Below are 18,899 nucleotides of genomic sequence, written 5' to 3'. Positions count from 1 at the left end.
GAACTACGTAGGCGGCGATTGAAATCCCTCGATACACGATTAGAACACGATAGGATCGTTAGTCAGGAAACGGGGCGAATGAGGATCGTTATATCGATGAGGATGAGGAGACAAATTTTCAATTGATCCTGCCCGATAGCGGGTCTCGGCAATCAATTAGATCCCTTGAATCTTATGAGGAGTGGGTGGCTGTACCGGCCTTTGGATTTTTAGGATTGGTCCCACTTCTTATTCCCCGGGTACGCACAAGAATGCATAGGGTAAGATGTCATATGGGGGGTTCTTGCAAAAGTCGCAAGGTGTTCTTTGGTCCGTTTCAGAATTACCCCGAAGTTTATCACTCACCCGGTAACCTCTTCACAGATCCCAATCAGTACATCTCCACAGGTGAGATCTGAAGTGACGTTGTGATTCATTGATGGATACATCGAACCATTAAGGACGAATATAGATCCTAGGGTGAAACATCAATTTAAACATATGATGGTTAAATGGTATTGAAACAATGTGGAAAAATCAGATACACAGAAGTGTACGTGCAGCTACTATGCACAACGTTTAAAGAATATTCAGTGCATGATGACGGTGTCCTGTGTTTTCTTCTTTTTCAAAAGTTTGGCACGCGGAGAGCTAAATGTATATGTAAGTAACCGTTTTCTGGCCCAATTCAGAGCTGTCGGCTTACATGTCTATAATTGAACTTCCTTCGTTATTGAGATTTCCTAACCCTTTGAGAGAGTTTTAATTAGCTACAGTAATACTAAAACCCCGAACGGAGAATCTCACGCATAAGAAGCTGCAGTTGCCCATAACGGTCGAGTTTCAAAATCCCTTTCACGTTGTCCTCTGCACCAGTCCCGTCTTCTGACATCCTTGCTGGCAATCTTCCCGAGCTCGGGATTGAGCCGCTACGCGAGGAGTTATTTTGTGGAGTCGGGAGAAGTTTGAATCCGGCTAGTGCACTATGACGGTCATGAGGGCGCGGCGTTAAAGGCAATAACGCCTCTCTTGGCCATGATGCCAGCCTGGACAGTGATTTGCACAGGGGTTGACACGAATCTTACACTGGGTGAGCGCCAGTGGTGATACTCTACCACCTAACTACATAGACGAGGAGATTCCCGAGCAAAATATTGATGAGAGATTGACAGTGTCAATGCATATATATGGCTTGCATAGATAATATACTATGTAACAGGGTCCACAAGAAGTACCGAAGATCGCCATGCTTTTCGATGACCCTGATGTCGACCGCGGAATAAAATGAGTACATACAGCGACAACTAAGCATTGAAAACTAAGTCAACACTGCGCGCGTGCATAGTGTATATTGTACATGCGATAGATACCACATGTGTGTACATTACATATGTGATCTGTGAAAAAGTAAAGTTCATTGTAGAAACCCACATTTCTTCCCGGATAACCATGATGAAGCCTCGCAGACGCCAATGGGGACCTGCATGACATAGATAAGCTTTGCATCTTGTGCTACCTCAACAGCAACCTTGATTGCTACAGTGTCGGTCAACCCGGGGTTTAAAAATATGATCGCCAGGCGTCGATGTGATTGACAGGAGATAAAATAGCCAGTCAGGGTCCCCCATCAAATTGATCCAAGATCGAATGGAAAGGATTCGGGTGCTGGGTAGGATTTATTTGAGAGGTGTCATGCGGAAAGCCACGGCATATCGAAATCTTGAGGTACGCATCCTAATAGTTGACGTTGGGTTCTTACTAGCTAGGGCTTCTTTGTGATCAACAGACCCCTCGGGACGAGAATGGGGGGACTGATTTGACTAACCTGTTCATTTGAGTTGCCAATGGCGAGGGCACATGTCAGCCTATTCTCTCGCCTAATGCATGTTATACTGGAGCTGATCATGAGCGCACTTGAGAATGCTCTAAAAGTACGGAGACCAGAGTTAAAGCGTTACTTACAGTGGATATATATTATACTCACAGCAGCTAGCAAGTGTTTAGTACCCGAAAATGCAAACCCCTCATCTGCAATTTTTATTGGCCTATCAGTGGAAAAAATACCTATGCATTGCAGCAGAATTTTCGGGTACTTTTGCCTGTCACGAGTAAGTAATGCATGTACGTTAGGGCGAGACGAGACTTCATTGCTATGGATCTAATTGGCATTCGACTAACTGAAGTGCTAGTCAGCTATGAACAGAGTTTTATAAAATCATAATACGAGTTTTACGCTTGGCGCTTAAGACTTGATAGGTTGATTGTGGGCCCGAATCTCTCAGTGTTCTTGCTATAAAACCTTACGGGTAGGAGTATATTATCTAGAAACAAAAAACAAACCCTTGAAACATTTAAAATTTCTTTTGGGACCCCTCGGATAAACCCCCACACCCCCCGCGATTGGAAAATTAGCTAATAAAGGTAAACAAACAAGAACAAAAACAAAAAAATAGGTTGTGACCACCCTCTTTCACCTTGGGCCGGAATGATTCACTGATCATGAGGAAGGATGCCTGGGTCGATACATATCTACGTACTCGCGACGGGAACGCTGTTATAATCAATAAGGAAAGCAATAGAAAATTAAGAGTGAGTTCCTGGGTACTTAATCCCTACTTACTTGGAATACTTTTATTATCGTAATGCTACAATCTGATCCTTTTTTTTTTTTTTTTTTAAGAATGGTCTATAATCTCTAGTATTCTTATACTTTCTGTGCGAGCACGTACTAGGCTTAAGGCAAATGGCAAGGTCTATCCACCCGGTTCAAGTCATCTCAGCACCCAGTCGCAATTACAAATCATCCCATACAAACCATACATATACATACTTCTAACCTTCTCGCAAACACCCTTTTCACCTGGATTCCTTGGACCGACTTCAAGTCCCTATATGTCGCGGAAGTATTACAGCTTAGTCATAGTTGGGTCGCAAAAACAAAGTATGAAAGTGGAGTAATAGTAGCACCCTGACCATCCCCTGATCCGTGCACGCCAAAGGCTTGGCAAACCATATCACAAAGTCAAGGGAATCAGCCAGTCACACACCCTGAAGTTCTGGAGAATAATTATTCCGTCCTAATAATTACAGCCACAAAAGCCACCAGTTGACAGGGTATAGAGCTACACAACGCCACAGGACGAGAATATTCTATCAAAGGAAAGAAAAAGTGAAAAAAACCATTGCCAAGAAAGGACCACATCACCCCACGTCACAAACTCGATAGCAGAAGTTTAAGCACCCAATGAAGAAATTTCGAAATTCATAACCCCGTAAAAACCGTTCGTACATACAAGAGGAAACCACAAAGAAAAACCGTAAAAAAGAATAGAAAAAAAAAAAAAAAACAGAAAAATCACGCTTATTTTTCCGCCCATTATCGGAAAGCAACTGTATAACTTCCCTTACAGAACTTTCTATTTCCTTTCCATATTTTGTTTATGAGAACCCAAGCGTTTAGTCGACCTCCTCAACCTGGGGGCCGTCATCGCCACCAGCTGGGGGAGCGCCGCCGGCACCGGGGAAGCCACCGCCTGGCATACCACCACCGGGAGCACCACCCTGGCTCTGGTAGAACTTCATCATGATGGGGCTGGCAGTTCCCTCCAACTCCTTCTGCTGTGACTCGAACTCGTCCTGTAATTATGTTAGTAATTTATTCTTAGAGAATCAAAAACATTGAAGGGATTCTTACCTTAGTAGCGGTGTTGTTGTTGTCCAGCCATTCAACGGTCTCGTCAATGGCCTTCTTCAACTTCTCCTTGTCACCGGCATCGAGCTTCTCGCCGACCTTCTCGTCGCTCAAGGTGTTGCGAAGAGAGTAGGCGTAGGACTCAAGAGAGTTCTTGGCAGAGATACGGGCAGCCTCCGCCTCATCTTCCTCCTTGTACTTCTCGGCCTCAGCCAACATGCGCTCGATTTCCTCCTTAGAGAGACGGCCCTTGTCGTTGGTGATGGTGATGCGGTTGGTCTTACCGGTACCCTTCTCAACGGCAGAGACGTTGAGGATACCGTTGGCATCGATGTCGAAGGTGACCTCAATCTGAGGGACACCACGAGGAGCAGGAGGGATACCAGTGAGCTCGAACTTTCCGAGAAGGTTGTTGTCCTTGGTGCGAGCACGCTCACCCTCGAAGACCTGGATCAACACACCAGGCTGGTTGTCTGAGAAAGTGGAGAAAACCTCGGACTTCTTGGTTGGCACAGTGGTGTTCCTCTTGATGAGAGGAGTCATGACACCACCAGCGGTCTCAATACCGAGGGAAAGAGGTGCAACATCGAGAAGCAGAATTTCCTGAGTCTTGGATGAAGTGTCTCCGGAAAGAATGGCGGCCTGGACGGCAGCACCGTAGGCAACAGCCTCGTCAGGGTTGATGGACTTGTTGGGCTCCTTTCCGTTGAAGAAGTCGGACACCAACTTCTGGACCTTAGGGATACGGGTAGAACCACCGACCAAGACGATCTCGTGGACGGAAGACTTGTCGATCTTGGCATCACGGAGGACACGCTCGACAGGCTCCATGGTAGAGCGGAAGAGGTCCTGGCAAAGCTCCTCAAAACGGGCACGAGTGATTGAGGTGTAGAAGTCGATACCCTCGTACAAAGAGTCAATCTCAATGGAGGTCTGGGCGGATGAGGAAAGGGTGCGCTTGGCACGCTCGCAAGCAGTGCGGAGACGACGAAGAGCACGAGCGTTGGAGGTCAAATCCTTCTTGTGCTTCCTCTTGAATTCCTGAACGAAGTGGTTGACGAGACGGTTGTCAAAGTCCTCACCACCCAAGTGAGTGTCACCAGCAGTGGCCTTAACTTCAAAGATGCCCTCCTCAATGGTCAAAAGAGAGACATCGAAAGTTCCACCACCCAAATCGAAGATAAGGACGTTGCGTTCACCGACAGCCTTCTTGTCAAGACCGTAGGCAATGGCGGCAGCGGTAGGCTCGTTGATGATACGGAGAACGTTCAAACCAGCAATCAAACCGGAGTCCTTGGTAGCCTGACGCTGAGAGTCGTTGAAGTAGGCTGGGACAGTGATGACAGCATTGTTGACGACACCACCAAGGTATGACTCGGCAGTTTCCCTCATCTTGGTAAGAACCATAGATGAGATCTCCTCAGGCGAGAAAACCTTAGTCTCACCCTTGAACTCGACCTGAACGTAAGGCTTGCCGCCCTTGTCAATAACCTTGAAGGGAAAGTGCTTCATGTCAGCCTGGACCTCAGCATCGGCGAATTTACGACCGATGAGACGCTTGGCATCGAAGACAGTGTTATGGCTGAATTATGGTTAGCAGGAAGTTCATTCATCAAAATTGTAGATTGGTGGGGTAACTTACGGGTTCATGGCGACCTGGTTCTTAGCAGAATCACCAATCAGACGCTCGGTATCTGTGAAAGCAACCTAAAAAATAAAGATCCATTGTCAGCCAACGTCGCTGAAAAAGCTCCGAGGAAAAAAAAAAAAAAATCGAATGTTTTTTTTTTTTCGAAAGTTCAAGGAGAGAAGCAGCGGGAAACTTACGAATGAAGGAGTTGTTCGGTTTCCCTGGTCATTGGCAATGATTTCGATACGGTCATCTCTGAACACACCGACACAAGAGTAGGTGGTTCCCAAATCGATACCGACAGCGGGGATCGTCATTGTAATTGATTTTTCTGTGTTTGTGATGGAAAATTTGAAGAAGGTATTCCGTTGAGAATAAAGGAATTCGTGGGTGTAGCGTTAAAAGAACAAAGGATGCGAGTTTTTCGACAGCGCAGACAGTGTTTGATGGATGGATGGAGAAGAGAGGAGGAAATGGTGGGGGAGAGAAGGAAGAATGATTTATAGAGATACGGCGGGGCAGTTGAGGCCACGGCCAGAGTGCAGCTAAGGAACTGTGTAGAGTGCGCTAGAAGCTCCTACTACATCCATAGACATCTACGACATTCTACCAGCCTCTAGCAACCCCTCCCCCGCCACAACGCCTACTTTCAAAAAATGCACAGCTCTGGCCACTTCTCCTGCAGGCGGCCTTTTCTTCATTTCTATTGATCCCTCGATTGCTTCTGGTAGTGCCTTTTACGCTCTTCAATCAGTTTTAACACCACTCTAAGCGACCACTTCTTCTGTTTTCCTACTGACTTCTACACGATTCTAAAGTGACGTAGAACTGCACTAGTCTTTGTCACCCGTTGGCGGGGCAACCCATCAAAGCGGCAACTCAAAACGATCTGTTTACCCCCGCTTGCGGCTCTCAGCCCCACCAGCGCACAGCTCCGAGCCCTACGAATCTCCGATCGAACACGATTAATGGAGCACACAATCTCTAATCTTCGCTATCATTCAGATTCGAGTCATTTTGGGTATGCGCTCAACTCAAAAACGAGAATTCGCTGGTAAAGTTACGATTCTCAACTCATCCTGTTCAACACTGGGAGTCAAACGGTTTCCCGATCGTGAGAAAGTGAGGAAATTTGAGTTCCTGTCAGCTGGAATATAACCCTATGGGATTTGTTACCAAACAAGAGAGCATCTTTGACTGCGTTAATCTTGCAGCATGAGAATATCTCCGGCGTCCTGTGTCGATCTTAACTACTCCCAGTTTCCCCCAGTTATCCCAAAGTAAGCACCCCCTACACTACTCTTTAATTCTCCCTCTATCTTACACGAAAGACATGTTGTAGATTAGGCATGTTGCAGCCTGGGTTTCCTTCAAATGGTCTGCAGCTACCTTCGAAAAACAGTTTTTGCGGACCCCACTAAGATCTGAATACATCCTTGAAATGATCTTGATTACTCCTACAATAATTACGCACCGTCGGTCTTTAGATATTAAAGAAGGGTTACACGTGAAAACTGGCATGCGATACAGCGAGAGGTAGAATTATTGTAGAAACAGGGGTCTAAAAACAGGGTTTAGGTGGCTGACTCGGCCAATAGAACTCTTCCCATGCTTCTACAATAATTTTACCTCACGCTGTATCAACTCTAATGTTTACTTACTGATGTTAAGAACGTCAAGAATAAAAACGTGGTTATCTCATAGCAGAGCTGTTGTAGATTCTCAGATCAGAAAAGAAAGAAAGAAAAGAACGTATTTCTTTTTCTTTTCAAGATCCAAGAGTTGACCTAATAAGTAAACCAAAAGCTTTCGTTCCTACCTTCTGTATCGTTCCAACCCTTAGCGCTAGGTCTTGGAAGTTCCAATCCAAGACATGCTTATGCTTTGGTGCCGGCCAGCTTTACAGCCGATCATTCCCAACTCAAGCAGGGCCTTTAAGAGTCCATCTGAATTTGAGGCTTGAGGATGCATGGCAGCTCGTGGCTGAATATATACCCGCAGAGCCGCAGAGCCGCAATTCTTAGATTACTAGAAATAGTGACCGCCCGACTTGCAAATCTTCAAATCGTGAATAAAGAGATAAAAAAAATGTATCCCAAACGCCTCTCACTCAGCCCCTCCAACTCCAGTAAAAAAAAAAAAAAAAAAAAAAAAAAAACCAGGCCCCCAGAATGCAACGCTATCAGTAGCAATCATAAAGCCTCAAATAAGCTGATTGGTTCACTCTTTACATATAGATCTGAACCACGTAACTAGATGCGTTCTGCCTGTCAGTATCCGAAAAACACCAAAAGAACCAATGCGGTTTAGGGTCAAAACTTACGCGCAACATAAAGAGTGAATGAATCAACATTAACTTGTTCCAGGTCTGCATTGACCTCGCCGGTCTTCTGAAGGATACCTTGTGCGTTCCCTGTTTGAACCGCTGCGATCCCTTCAATTGACATTTCCTCTCGAGGCATTAGGCCTTCACCAACATGGGAAGTTTGAGCCAGCTCTCGAAGCAAAATTGTACCTTTATACTATGTCAGTAAAGGTCCTTACCCTTGCGGATAAGAGTAAAATCCTTACTTTTCAATCCCAAAATATCCTTGTTGCTCATTTCACAGAACTTTGATGGCTCTGTGTCCTTGATTGAAGAGGTAGCCGGCCTCCCGAAATATGAGGAGCATACAGCGATTGTATTCGATCCCCTTCTTCGACCATTTCTTTTATTTTTATTCCCGTGCCAAACAGCCAGATCATTGTTCCCCCTGTAACGCAACCCTCTTAGTAAACAATCCCCTCGGAAATATATTAAGACCCTTCACTCACCCCGCACAAGCATTCTCCCAGAGTTCACTCAGGTCTTCACCACCGTCTCCACCGATAAAAGTGAGGTCATGCTGAAGAAGAATTGACGAAAGGTGCACCAAGGCCATCTGAACAATGCTCCAGCCTTCATCGCCGATACCAGGCAATATTCTTCTATAGACCAGGTTAGCATGTATTGCCAAGGGATCTTCAACAAGGCTTATTGCTTACAGAGGATCGTTTTTCTTGACCGCTGCCTTCAAGGCTGCCGGTACAAAGTCGGATAGCAATGAGCGCACTTCTTCCTCCAGAATTGTAGCCTCGCCATCTCTGAAGTTTTCAAAGATTATCTCCACTAGGTTTTCCTGCTTATGTTTGGTGGCCTCGTGTCTGGGTGAAGCCCCATAATAAGGCCTGCTTCGGGGTGCTTCAAGCGCCAAAGCCACGCTCAAATGTAAAAGGAAAAGACACAGTCCCGAGATGCACTTCATTGTTGATGTCGTGTAAGTGCAAAAACTGGATTGAAGGTGAAATGTGAGCGATACCGGTCGAAATATATTCACTTCTCAATGCGCCACGGGGTAAATCTCATATGCCGTCCTTATCCAATCAAGAGGCCATGCTCATTGGATTACATGGTAAGAAAGCTTGTGCCAATGCGCTAAACCGCTTTGTGATTGGTGCATTTACAAAAAGCTGTGTCGGAACGGCTCAAAATGGGCAACAAGGGATGATACATGGGGAATTTTAGTCTATTTTCGCAGAAACATCAAGCACGTTTACACCCTAATAAAGCTTCGCTCTGGTTGACAGGGCTGATGATACCTTGCATTGGCGTTGTCACTCCCACCGAGGGAGTCGCGGAGGACTCTCCGTCGGCCACAAACTGAGACCCCTTGCGCCGCTCACCCAGGAACAGTCGGCTATTCTTAGGAAGATCGGCGCCGTACTGGAGTAGAGTAGAGATCATATATAAAACAGTCAGTAGGGCGCATTCCTACATCATGTCAGGTTCAGGTCTTTCCAAAACCAGGTACGCCGCAGTTCAATTCCTGGAACATGTTGCCCTAGTGTATTGGATATGTATTCAGCTGAAGCAAATACCTCAACCATGGGCCCCCCCCCCGATAGCTACATTTACTCCTGCGAACGGAAGTATCCAACCGAATGATGATCCACCCCATAGAGAAAGCCCCTTCCCGCGGGATATCGGATTCTCTATCTACATACATGTACCTACTCTACAGCCTCCTCTTCTTTGCCAACTGCAATTTTGTGAGCAGACAAAGCGAAACCCCACAGGAGCATTGTGCAACATAACGTGGTATTACAATCGTCCTGCAAGAGCGGGTTCATCAGATTAGCCTGAGTAAGGCTAGAGTTCTGAACCCATGACCTTTGTGGGGGAACCACTCCATCAGCAAAATATCTTCTCATCGCAGGTCTGTTTAAAATGCCCTTACTTGAGATTTTCTGAGCACAGAAGATGATTCAATGAGCAAAGACGAATTTGTCAATTCTCATGCAGATGCACTGTAAGCCGCTTCCAGGAAGAAAGAAAAGAAAGGGGTACTGGAAGTATCGGAAAACCATTCACGCGGTGAGGCCGAGTTCCCGCGTTAATATCCGATAGGAGGTGCTCATATTCTGTAGAAGTATAATCACGTGATAATTGTCTTACTACGCAAGTCGAGCATTGATCGTGATTCCATTTATTAACCAACCGCAAGACGCGGAAGAGAATAAGATAGGTCATATACAGGTTCCTTCCAAATACCCACTTCTCGCCTCTAAAAGGAGTGTGAAAATACATACCAGTCCATTTAGCACAGAAAATGTTATTTAAAACGAAGAGAAGAGAAAACGGAAAGCCCAAAGGAAGATATTCTTTCCCGCATCGTACCAGTAGTCCAGTGCATACATTTAAACGCCCCATTCGTTTCATTTGTATCGCCTGTTACCCTTCTGTCTACCTACAGCCCTTGTCCATTTAATTCCACCTATTTCTTTGGGGGGTATTTCTTGAACAAATAACTGCATGAAATCAGCTTCTCGGCTCTCAAACCCGTGTGCTGGGACACAAACCTTGAAACGAAGTAATCTGCCGTGCCGAAAGCCGCCGCAAACGCTGCGCCTAGCCCTACAACCTTCATGCTAAGTTGACCAGCCTGGTGCTTCCTGAACCCAAAGATTCCCAAAGCCGCAGAGACAGCAGCTACGGTAATAGCATTTGCGAGAACAATTGGGTTCTGGAACTGGGTTGTAATAGACGATGAAGATGATGATGACGAGGTGGTCTTCTTTGGAGACTTCTTCTGCGCCGCCTTCTTTTCCTCTTCCGCTGCTGCTTTGACGGCCTCTTCGTGAGCAATACGGCGAGCTTGAGTCTCTGTCTGTATCTGTCGGGGGTGTTAAAATCGCCTGGAACATGGGAATGAAAGAAAGACAAACCTCTTTCTCGAGGAAATTGGACTCAACAACGGAAACACCGGAATCAACGTCCACAAGAGAGCTAACGGATGAATCTACGGGGATAACCTCATCGACAGGGTTCGCACGACTGGTCAAATCCATTAGTATCAACCATTACCATTATCTCCTTCTATTTCTTCCTCTGAAAGGGAAAACTAACGCCTACGGACGAATGGATGTTAGCATGTGATTATCATGGCGCCACACATTGGACTCCCTTACTTCTTCAGCAGATTGCGGGGGACCGCTAGCAGCAACATCGGCCCATGTAGACATGATTAAGGTTGAAGATTGAAGGTGGATTGAACGTTGGTTGGAGGTTTTGTAGGTTGGACGGAGGCAAATGGACTTCGCTGTGTAGGAAATGGGAAAGGAAAACGGGAAACGGAAAGAAAGAATAAATAATGAGATGGAAGTTCCTGTTGTTTGAGTGGGGTGTTGGCTTGGCCGAGGTTGACGTCACACTTTTCCCTCCCTTTGGTAGAGAGGTCACATACAAGGTTGCGATCCCATTTTAATGGGTCGTTGTGCGCATGTGCACCGGTACATGAAGTGCCTACATGATACAGTATTCATGGAAGTCAATAAGTTGGCAGCAGGGGGTATGATATTACGCATGTTTGCTCCCATCGCCATGTGTAATATATATTGATTCAGTCGCGATACCTGTTTATAAAACATCTCCTTCTGTCACCGGCGGGGCACATTGTGTTTCGTGTACAAGAAGCCGTGCGGTTTATAATTTAGCCTTTGTGAAAAGGTCTATGTATCGTAGGAAACGACAGACGATTAAATGCCATATTCCCATCACGAAGAACCCAGGACACTTACTGTTTCTCCCGCCTTTTTACCGACCGTTGAAGCGAGGTTTGCGATGGAAAAACAGCGAAAAACCGTTGTTTATGACACTCGGTTTCGGAGATTTTCCACTGCTCCATTTCCCCGCGATAAGATGAGATCGATAAGATACAAATGCCTGAGATCCAAGACAATCTCCCGAGTCTCAGACCGGTTGTGAGGAGACAAGCTAGAGAGGGCTGAGTGACTGCTCCACATACCACCTCAGCTCGAGTACATGTAGCTTATCGCATTTCTAAAAGTGTGTGCTATATTAAGCTTACTTCTAACCCCGAGCCATTGGATTGCATAGGCTCGTAGAGTGCCTCCCCCTGATGGTCATGGTCATGGTAGGATACCGGCTTGGCTCTAAAGCAGGCATGCGTAAAGTAAAGATGAGCGGTTCTGGGGAAGTCTTTAGTAGACCGAAATCTGTCAAAGGCGTTTGGAGATATGCTGTTGATAAGCGCGCGCGCGCGGCGGCAGCACCAAACTCTGAATTCCAGTACGACACACGATCGAGATCCCGGTTCTTCGGTTCGGCTATTGAGCTTCTTCTTTAGAATTCTGCAGGTGAGACATGTGCCCGTTACGTTTGATTGGTCCATTTTGTGGCTCCCGTAATCAAAAATTATTTCCTACACCCCCAAAAGCGCCCGTTGTCCCAATTCGTTGGTTCAGTTGCACGATCGACTACTTTCGTCTTGGTCAATTGGCATGCAGGCAGGCAAAGACGGCGGAGCAGTTACTCTGAGTAGGGTAGTTATGTACGAATCATTCCCTACAAACAACCGCTCAGCCTCATTCTCAAACACCACCAACGGAAAAAATAAAATAAACGAGATGCTGTGGGCAAAAATGGGGGTGGGGACCGTGGGGCTGAATTCACAACCGCCAGTAATATTGTGGGTCAGCAGCGGGGAAAAATGAGTGTTAAAAGGGACATGCACCCCCGATTAACCTTTGCGGAGGCCTAGGCGCTACAAACCCTTAATCAACCGCCCACCGACCGTTCATAGCTAGCTAGTCAACGTCGAGGAAGGATATATTTTTTCAGACCGTCTTTTTATCAACTCAGATCGATCGGGTAACTAGAGAGCTAGAGATGGATAGCTTTTTGAAGCCCTTGAAGGCCAGTGCAGGGAAGAAGGGGAAGAGCAAGGTATCAGACAGTACGGTGTATGAGAGGGTTGGAGATGATGAGAAGCCTTATCTCATGGATGGACTGGATCACAATCCGAGATTACAGCAAGAGGATATGGTGGGTAGACCTCTCGTCTCAAACAAGCAATCATCGTGATAAAGGCTGATGGTGTTCGACATGACAGGCGTTGAAACGAAGGATTCGATTCCTGAAGTTTCTCTCCAGATTCCTTGCGTTTTTAATAAGCATAGCAGTGTTTGGGATGATGGGAAACACCGCCTTCAGCTACTACAGCACCTCCGAGCAAAAGAAAGGGCCCGATAACCTCAGCGCTTGGCCCGATAATGCCAAAACATGGCCCACTCTGATGATGCTTGGTGTTTCTCTCATGTCACTTGTCTCCAACGCCGCCGTCATGATTTCTTACTGCTGCGGGCAAAGTTCCGCCAACAAAACCGACAGTGTCTCTTCCTTCTTCTCGGCAGCTGATATGGTTGTCCATGCAATTTGCTGGGGTGTTTCTGCTGGCTTGTTCAAGCAACAGAGCGCACTGAATGGTGTTAAGAACGATTTGTGGAGTTGGTCCTGCTCTGCTGCAGCAGATGAGAGGCAAGGGCTGTATGCTGATGTCGTCAACTTTCAATTTTTGTGTACGACTAATGTAAGCCCCCTTGCCCCCCAACATTTGCAATTTGAGATACTGACTGGGAGGCGGCTTTAGGGATTGTCGTGGTACATCGCAGTTGCGAACACCATTTCTCACATTCTTAGTCTTGTTCTTTTCATCCTTGCAATTAAAAGACTAAAGAGCAAGCAGAAGGCGAACGCAACGAGGGCTGCAGCAGCAGGTGGAGTCCATGTTCCAATTGGTCGATCTTCCGGCTCCCCCCCCATCATACTATAATTATTAGAAGCTTAGTTAGTATGCGTATGAGGACCGGGTGTTCTTTCTTTTCTCTTCCTTCTTTAAAAAAATCCATTAGGAAATACTCTTTCTTTAAAATTTGGTGTGGGTCCAGTCATTTCGGGTTTTACATTTTTTTCCTGGTTTATTTACCAGGGATGTGAGCTACGTAGGTTGGGGGGTTTTTTTTTTATGCATGAGGGACGCGGATTTGGTATATGTTGAACCGGGATATTGTTGGGATATCCCCCAGAGAAATAAAAATTTCTTATCTTGAAATAACTGCAGTTAATTGTGCTGGTGACTTTCCGTGGCCATTCTAGCTACACTATCTAGACCGGTCAGAGTGTATGTATACGTACCCTGATGGAGGTCTAAATGATTGCTTCGCTCTCCGGAATTTAGACAAGGATAAAGTCTGGGGGGGGGCCACTCCCACTTACCAGGACGTTATTTTCTACTCAGGTTTCCCTCTATTCATGACCTGTAACACAACACACCGTACATACCATATACCATACCTAGCTATCTTAATCTAGAGTTAGAGGCCTGGAGCTAATCAAAAACCTAAAAGAAAGAACGACGCTTCGACAGTCTGTGGATTGTAAGCCGTCTTACAGGTTTTGGATGCTTATTACACTTAGAACGGCCATGCTTGTCCCGGATCTCACGCATCATGGCCACCATCTCAACTACAAAGCAGTATTTTGTGCACAGGATGGATTTGGGGGCAAGGTTATCAACGCCCAACACATGTGTTTGATTGCGAGTACCAATTAAGTTACAGATCCCTCAATACATACTAGTACTGGGAAGAATTAATTTTTCACCTTTCCACTTAGATCCTACTCGCGTGTTGACTAAGTTGTTAGAATTTTGTGAAGTCGTTACTATCAAGAATTCCCAGGACTTAATGTATTTGGAAAACCCAATAAACCCATGATTAATGAATTAAACAAAAAAAAAAATTCATTCCATCGCGATCGAGTGATATCATATGATTCGAAAGTACAAGGTTCTTAAATTCATCTTCCAATCTTCTCGTAGGGAATAATTATATTACATTCGTCTCGTACCAGTTCTTCATTTTGCTGTGATTTAGAAAGTGGAGTATTTATCTATTTCCAACCGACTACCTGTATGTTGAGTAACCAGGGGACCTTTTTTCACGAACAAGCATAAATCAATATACTCATAAACACATAACACATAACACATGATCTGACCATACCTCAGCTCACTCCAAAGCCTACCTACCTACTTATCTACGGGCCCCACCTCCCCTTCACCTCCTCTTCCTCTCCACTTCCCTTCTCGCTCCCCTTCTTCCCTTTCACCCACCCCCCCAACCCCACCATACTCGCCAACCTCCCCAACCTCCTCCCCTGCGCCCTCACCATCTCCACAAACACCTCCACATCCCTCTCCGTCTCCAACATCACCCTCTCCACCTCCGAATCCTTCAACAGCGTCTTGCTCCCTCCCCTCTCCTCATCCAACGCAATCACATCGAACAACTCCTCCCCCGCCTCGCCGTCGCCCGAAGTCACTTCGACCCAATTGTCTGCTTTGTGTTCTTCTGCTTTACTCCGTTCTTGCGGGCAGTCGAATTGCTCGACGCTGACTACCCTTTCGTCGGCGGTCACGTCGATGCGCATCGTGTCGCCGGGATAGGTGGCTGCTGGGCTTGGCGGCGGGTCGGGCAGTGGTTGGGCTTGGACTTTGGGTTTGGGTTTGTGACGGTGCGGGCCGTAGCGGGTGAGGGGGCAGAGGAGTTGGGGTAGTGGGGGGCGGGCGGGGCGGGCAGTGGGGGTGGGGGTGGTGTCGGCCATTACATATGGTTTTGTGACGGGGCTGGTGGTGGGCCGGATTGTTAATTTTTTAAATTTTATGACGGAGCTGGTGGTAAGTTGTTAATATCTTTCCTGTAGAATTACTCTTTTTTCTTTCCTGTGGGGTTACTTCTTTCTTTCGGCTGTGCGAAAACTAGAGGGATGGGATAAGCTGCTCATCGCCCTAAGCCTTCAAAGCTTTGTGAGGTTGAGTGGTGACTTTGTATTTAGGTCGTTAATGTATGGCACTATATCTAGAGGATAGAATTAATAGTTGTTGTTGACTTTTTTTCATTGTATGGTAGGAATAACAATGGAAAGGAGGTAGTTACGAGATACATGTATTTGTGGAGATGTTGATTTGAATTGGTGCTTTCTGCGGGAATGTTTCAAACGTTTGACACCTGCACGTCAGGGAGCTACATGCGGTGGTAGTGACTGGCCACGTTTTTTCTTTCTTTCTTGTCGTGGAGGGGATCCGGACTCTAGCTTGAGGGGGAGGTACTTTGTATCACGCCTATTCCAATTGCTCTAACCAGAACATGTAGAAATTCTATGTTAATTACTACATGTATTTCCGGCCCCGCATAACCTATTCAGGCTCGCGTTAACGTGGTAATCACGGCATTTGTTGAGTTATGTCATTTGTTGAGCTGTCATTCGTTTTGTTGAGCTATGTCATGAGGCAGCTCGTGTATTGCTGTTTTATGTAAGTGATTATACATACACCACACCGCGAGTGACATGATGTGGTGGTAATGATTTTTTGGTAGGATTATTTGTAGTGTCCAGACTAACCAGAGTTGGTACTAGGTTGTCACCAGGGCGTACTACGGTAACTGCATTGCACGTTCTTACTATTTCTGCACGTTACTACTGCTACTCGCTTCGGATATACCGATATCCACATGCATGTAGGCACCGAACTGTGGCATACTGGAGGGAGGGACGCTGGAGGCGCCTATGAGCCCGTGGTATCATTACTCTGGCACCGAGTCGGCATACGCAACACGGGCTAGTATTGTGACGGGACCGTGTGGCATGAGGCTGAGAAAAGTGCACAGTTGATTATATCAACAATGCAGACACATGGGCTTCATACTCAGTCTTTCCGTCGATCGCTGCTCTAGATCTTATCTCTTCCGTCGAATCGACTGGCCATCGGGACAGCTACAGACTTACCGTGCGCACCGAGTCGGTAGCAGCAGACACTGCCGATAACTACGTATACAGCGTGTCCGATTTCCCTGGCTACTCGTGCAAAGAGATACATGTAGTGCATGTAGCCATATAGTTAGAATAGATGGTCACAACTAGGTGACCACACGTTAACGTTGTCGCTAACCAGCTAGTATAGTATAAATTGCGAGTCAAACCTCTCCCATCCCCTTGATTCGCTCCTACAGTTCATAGCTACATACACGTATGTACTTCGACGCTCACACATCGATCCCGAACCTCAAAGCCGTAATGCATCTCGAGATCCCCAGCCCTGCCCGTAGCCTTGCGCCGGTCAGACAGGAGACAGGCAGCTGAGAAGTGGTACATGCCGTATTGCACCCGCCCAATCTCCACCACCCAACAAACGGGCCCTAAAGTGCAAAACAAAAGTGTCAGATAAGCATCCCACCCCCCACCCCCCGCCCTTCCCATTCGCCTTCCTGTCTCCTTCTCGCCCGCTCCAGGCACGCTCCACCACGTCACGCCGCCGAGTGATATCCAGTGACTCCAGCGCCCTTCGCCGTTCAGGCTGCCGTTCCGGCTTGGCGGATGACATGACATACGTATCCCCGGCGCTCCACAACATGCAACACCAACAACAGCTGAGAAACATAAAGCCACCCTGCCCCGGGCCAGCCATACCCGGCCCCTCCTCTTCTTCCTCAGACAGACAGAGAAACAAACAGACCAAACAACCCCCCACCCCCCACCCCCCACCCCGCCCCGCCCACAAGCAATGTCGAAGACGACGCCTTCGCCAAACTTTGACCTCAATGCCATTATACGGGGAGCCCAGCTCACCATTGTGGGCGGTAAGTACAATTTCTACAATATCTCCAGTCTAGCTAGCTATATATATATATAGATTATTAGCCGGCACATGCAAAAACAGAAACTAACATGACCCAGCCTTGCGTGCGCTCCAAAACCCCGACCTCTTCAAGCAAGAGCACTACCGGCAAGCTGTGATCGCCGTCGGCGTCGGCATCGCAATCCGCCTGGTGGTGCTCGCGCCCATCTTTATCTTCAAGCTTATTTTCGGCTTCCTCGGCATCTTTGTGGACATGAGTGCGGGCTACAGCCTCATCTCGTACATGGAGTTCGCCGAGGAGAGTGTTCTTCAGATCCCGTTCTTCCTGATGCAGCTGATGCGCTACATTGCGCCCACCTTGGACGACATGTAAGTCCAAGCAGTCATGGTCTACGGGGTTCAGACAAGATTCAGGTGCTGACAGCGGATATTCACAGGTTCATGCAATCCCTCAAATGGGTTGACGATACCTACATGGCCAAGCATTCCACCGAAGAGCGCAGCACTCTCCGCGAACTCTACTACCCCCGTCTCGCCAGCTACCGCCCCAGACCCCCCGCCGGCGGCAAAAACCCCATGCTCGTCTTCCTCCAACGCTGGGGCCGCCGCGCCGGCATCTCCCTCGTCGTCTACCTCCTCTCCTTCACCCCGGGTATCGGCCGCTTCGTCCTCCCCTCTGCCTCTTTCTATACGCTCTCCAGCGCGCTAGGCCCCGGACCCGCAATCGGCATCTTCACTGTGGGCCTCTTCCTCCCACGGCGGTGGATGGTCATGTTCCTGCAGGGCTACTTCGCTTCTCGCGGGCTCATGCGCGAGCTGCTCGAACCCTACTTCTCGCGCATCCCCTTCACCAGTGACCAGAAGCGGCGGTGGTTCCGGGAGCGCGAGGGCCTCCTGTTTGGCTTCGGTATCGGCTTCTACTTCCTCACGAGGATCCCGTGGCTGGGTGTGTTGATCTACGGGATTGCGGAGGCGAGCACGGCGTACTTGATCACTAAGGTTACGGCGCCGGTGCCAGAGCCGAAGGACCTGACGAAGGAGGAGTTGGAGAAGCTGGTGGTGTGGGAGAATAAACATGAGTTTTTGAATCTCGAGTTTGGGAAGCTGGATAAGCTCAACATCAGGGACTTGAATAAGAACAGGAAGCCGCAGACTGCAGCTGCAGCTGGGGCGCAGGGGCCGCCGCCGAGCTATACGCCTGCTGAGGTTAGGAAGGAGCTCTGAGCGGAGGTGGAGGTGCTAGAGGGGAGGGTCGGTTATGCGGCGGAACGGGATTGGAGGAGCGTAGGTAGAAATTGAAGATTTGTGTGTGTGTGGTGATGTTGAAAAGGCAACTTGTATTATTTCTTTCTTTTGGAAAACATTTTGTTTGTATGTATTTTATTTTTCCTATACCACGACGTAGCTAGAACCAAAATATGTAATCCATCAGTCAGTAGTACGCTGCTTGCCCTGTGATATGTCGTGTGAGTGATCATGAGTGTGTTTCGCCCGGTTCTCAAGACTCCCGTCCGTCCTGGAAGTCGACTGTTATGTAAACCTAACCCAGGCCAATCACCAATCCACCCACAAATTCCTTTTCCCT

At 47.4% G+C, this 18,899-nt stretch overlaps 6 protein-coding genes across 6 annotated transcripts; 2 read left to right on the top strand and 4 right to left on the bottom strand.

The window, feature by feature from the left end:
- Positions 1-3,435: 3,435 nt before the first annotated feature.
- H6S33_012901 (uncharacterized protein) lies at positions 3,436-5,617 on the bottom strand (the record flags this gene model as incomplete). Its single annotated transcript, XM_044844251.1, has 4 exons — positions 3,436-3,615; positions 3,674-5,252; positions 5,313-5,377; positions 5,498-5,617. 4 exons carry the CDS (start codon positions 5,615-5,617, stop codon positions 3,436-3,438), a joined length of 1,944 nt encoding a protein of 647 aa, XP_044694610.1.
- Positions 5,618-7,520: 1,903 nt separating this feature from the next.
- H6S33_012900 (uncharacterized protein) lies at positions 7,521-8,584 on the bottom strand (the record flags this gene model as incomplete). Its single annotated transcript, XM_044844250.1, has 5 exons — positions 7,521-7,552; positions 7,624-7,815; positions 7,872-8,053; positions 8,115-8,267; positions 8,325-8,584. The coding sequence occupies 5 exons, from the start codon at positions 8,582-8,584 to the stop codon at positions 7,521-7,523; spliced, it is 819 nt and encodes a 272-aa protein (XP_044694609.1).
- Positions 8,585-10,093: 1,509 nt separating this feature from the next.
- Positions 10,094-10,841, bottom strand: H6S33_012899 (uncharacterized protein; the record flags this gene model as incomplete). Its single annotated transcript, XM_044844249.1, has 4 exons — positions 10,094-10,127; positions 10,179-10,492; positions 10,545-10,653; positions 10,732-10,841. The coding sequence occupies 4 exons, from the start codon at positions 10,839-10,841 to the stop codon at positions 10,094-10,096; spliced, it is 567 nt and encodes a 188-aa protein (XP_044694608.1).
- Positions 10,842-12,507: 1,666 nt separating this feature from the next.
- Positions 12,508-13,450, top strand: H6S33_012898 (uncharacterized protein; the record flags this gene model as incomplete). Its single annotated transcript, XM_044844247.1, has 3 exons — positions 12,508-12,663; positions 12,731-13,207; positions 13,268-13,450. 3 exons carry the CDS (start codon positions 12,508-12,510, stop codon positions 13,448-13,450), a joined length of 816 nt encoding a protein of 271 aa, XP_044694607.1.
- A 1,265-nt stretch (positions 13,451-14,715) lies between these two features.
- Positions 14,716-15,282, bottom strand: H6S33_012897 (uncharacterized protein; the record flags this gene model as incomplete). The annotated part of the gene is made up of 1 exon (XM_044844246.1): positions 14,716-15,282. One exon carries the CDS (start codon positions 15,280-15,282, stop codon positions 14,716-14,718), a length of 567 nt encoding a protein of 188 aa, XP_044694606.1.
- Positions 15,283-17,239: 1,957 nt separating this feature from the next.
- Positions 17,240-18,538, top strand: H6S33_012896 (uncharacterized protein; the record flags this gene model as incomplete). Its single annotated transcript, XM_044844245.1, has 3 exons — positions 17,240-17,315; positions 17,413-17,683; positions 17,752-18,538. 3 exons carry the CDS (start codon positions 17,240-17,242, stop codon positions 18,536-18,538), a joined length of 1,134 nt encoding a protein of 377 aa, XP_044694605.1.
- Between the last annotated feature and the right edge of the window lie 361 nt (positions 18,539-18,899).

This window comes from Morchella sextelata, assembly GCF_020137385.1.
Source record: "Morchella sextelata strain SCLS chromosome Unknown scls_9, whole genome shotgun sequence".
Taxonomy (NCBI): Eukaryota; Fungi; Ascomycota; class Pezizomycetes; order Pezizales; family Morchellaceae; genus Morchella; species Morchella sextelata.
The sequence above is the reverse complement of the archived record's forward strand: the minus strand, read 5'-3'. Positions and strand labels throughout refer to the sequence as shown.